This window comes from Procambarus clarkii, chromosome 67 (genome assembly GCF_040958095.1).
Source record: "Procambarus clarkii isolate CNS0578487 chromosome 67, FALCON_Pclarkii_2.0, whole genome shotgun sequence".
NCBI lineage: Eukaryota > Metazoa > Arthropoda > Malacostraca > Decapoda > Cambaridae > Procambarus > Procambarus clarkii.
This window is the reverse complement of record NC_091216.1, coordinates 6,490,705-6,493,430: the sequence shown is the minus strand read 5'-3', so window position 1 is coordinate 6,493,430 and position 2,726 is coordinate 6,490,705. Positions and strand designations below refer to the sequence as shown.

General features: G+C 38.9%; 1 protein-coding gene across 1 annotated transcript; it reads left to right on the top strand.

Moving 5' to 3' along the window:
- The first annotated feature begins 974 nt into the window (after nucleotides 1–974).
- On the top strand, nucleotides 975–1,775 carry LOC138355522 (zinc finger Y-chromosomal protein-like). The gene has a single exon (XM_069310721.1). The coding sequence runs from the start codon at nucleotides 975–977 to the stop codon at nucleotides 1,773–1,775; it is 801 nt and encodes a 266-aa protein (XP_069166822.1).
- The last annotated feature ends 951 nt before the right edge of the window (nucleotides 1,776–2,726 follow it).

The window sequence follows — 2,726 nt, the reverse complement described above, 5'->3', positions numbered from 1 at the left end:
TAAGGTAAATAAAATAAGCATTTCTCAAATAAGTAGCTGCCTCACCTCACTGCCTTACTGCTACATAGCCTTCCCGGCATGGTGCCTTCTTTTGATAATTACTTGTTCCACACCCAAATTGTATAACAGGAAGAGGTCTTGGACCCCTACTTCCCTCTCTCTTTTTTAATAGTCTATATAGTCATAATTATAGCTTTAAGTATTCAATGAATAAAGTTTTTGACATTTTTACCCTTTTCCTTACCTAACATCATTTGTGCAGCATATTTTTATTTTATGTCACACCCAGATTTAATTTCAAAATAAAACCAAACTAAATAAATTAGAAATGGGTATGTACAGCTAAGGTACACCCTTACTACTAGGTGAACAGGGGCATTTGGTGATAGTAAATGATCCCATCAGGCAGGGCTCATCACCTTCTCTCATATTTCATGTTCACCAGTGTTTATTTACTTAATAACTACTGGTATAATATCTTGCTATTATAAAACTAATTCTACTATCATCAAACACATATTTACTTCAAGTTTCAAGCAGAGAATGCATATATAACTAACACGAAGGATTCCTCTCCACTAGATTCACCAGCTATAATGTTTTGGTCATGTTCCAATATCATAAATCGATCCCAGTGTTATGTAGTAGAGAAAAAATGACTTATATCCAGTTTACGTAAAGCTACGAGTGGTCGAAACCACACTTAAATCCCAGAATGAACTTACGAAGGTTTTTCCACTTAGGGTAGTTAATTGAATACGAACGTAGCCGCCACGAAGGCGCTAAGAGGGAAAACGCTCTTAGCTAAGAGGAAAAACCTTCGTAAGTACCTTCCTGAATCCGGCCCCTGGCTCTTAGGTCCCGCCTCTCAACTGTCAACCAATCAATCAATCACTGTTGTGTATTTTTAACGAAACTGGTTCCTTATTCTCCTTCTGGTTGTACTTAAGCTGTGCATACTTCTCCTATAGAATATGAAGTGGTTAAGATTTCTCACCCAATTGACCATTTATTGGGTGAGGTCAATAAATGTAGAGGCTGATATTGATGTGATAGATGTTGAGGCTGATATTGATGTGATAGATGTAGAGGCTGATATTGATGTGATAGATGTAGAGGCTGATATTGATGTGATAGATGTAGAGGCTGATATTGATGTGATAGATGTAGAGGCTGATATTGATGTGATAGATGTAGAGGCTGATATTGATGTGATAGATGTAGAGGGTGATGTTGTTGTGATAGATGTAGAGGGTGATGTTGTTGTGATAGATGTAGAGGCTGATGTTGATGTGATAGATGTAGAGGCTGATGTTGTTGTGATAGATGTAGAGGGTGATGTTGTTGTGATAGATGTAGAGGCTGATGTTGATGTGATAAATGTAGAGGCTGATGTTGTTGTGATAGATGTAGAGGCTGATGTTGTTGTGATAGATGTAGAGGCTGATGTTGTGATAGATGTGAAGGCTGATGTTGTTGTGATAGAAGTAGAGGCTGATGTTGTTGTGATAGATGTGAAGGCTGATGTTGATGTGATACATGTAGAGGCTGATGTTGATGGGATACATGTAGAGGCTGATGTTGTTGTGATAGATGTAGAGGCTGATGTTGTTGTGATAGATGTAGAGGCTGATGTTGTGATAGATGTGAAGGCTGATGTTGATGTGATAGATGTGAAGGCTGATGTTGATGTGATACATGTAGAGGCTGATGTTGTTGTGATAGATGTTGAGGCTGATGTTGATATGATAGATGTGGACCCTCAGCGAAGATAAGCAGTGGTGGTTGCTGGCATAACAGACTGGAGGGACTGTGTCACTATCGTTCAACAGGAATCTCTATTTTTGTTTTGTTGCAATGAAATGGTCAAAATTCAGGTATAGCTATTAAAAATAAGATATTAAGAGATTTCATGACAAATTTGTAAGTGGGTTATTATTGTAGTGTGAGGCTGATGGGGCAACCCGTCCTCTTAAAAATAATATCACTTTTCACTCGTATGCGCTATGGCCAAATTTGGACTTAATTTGAAATGATATCGACTCACAAAAGTGACGTACTTTCACGTTTTCTGTTTGAGTCGTCCGGCTTACTCAGTAAGGTTAGTAGAGGAAACTTTCAATTAACGTTTTTCATAACGTATTGAAACTTTATGAGAATTTCCTGCCCACCTATCAGAGGACCCTTAACTTACTGTTGGTGAAAAAATCCCAAATTTATTTTCATTTTCAAATTACGTCCACTTTCGACCAAACTGGCAAACGGCCAAAAGCGACGTAATTTTTAAGAGGACAGGTTGGGGGGGGGCCATACCCCTGGCTGGGAGTCAGGCGGACGGCGGCTCAGCACCTGTGGGCTAGCCGCCACTGTGGATATGTGAGAACAATTACTCTAAAAGGTAAGCTAGGAATAGCTAAGTACACATAGGTAAGTACACTTTAACGAGTCCAGGAATTGATGCAGGAAAGCTCAAGGTACACCAACTTTACTAGGATCAAAATACGACGGATTTATATAGAGAGTAGAAACTACCACTACTGGGGCCCAAGAGCTACATCATACATAGGTGAGTAGCGTGAACTATAATGGTGTCTACGTTGGAATCATTAAACACAGACTCATTAAAAATATTTTGTCAAACGTATAATTGTCAACATAAATACTTTAACCTGCATTAAATTCTCAGCAACAGCCATATACCAGACGTGACTCCCATCACACATCAG

What these genes read in the sequence shown, in the direction of transcription:
- LOC138355522 (XM_069310721.1), top strand. Translation starts at nt 975, where the DNA reads ATGAAGTGGTTAAGATTTCTCACCCAATTGACCATTTATTGGGTGAGG.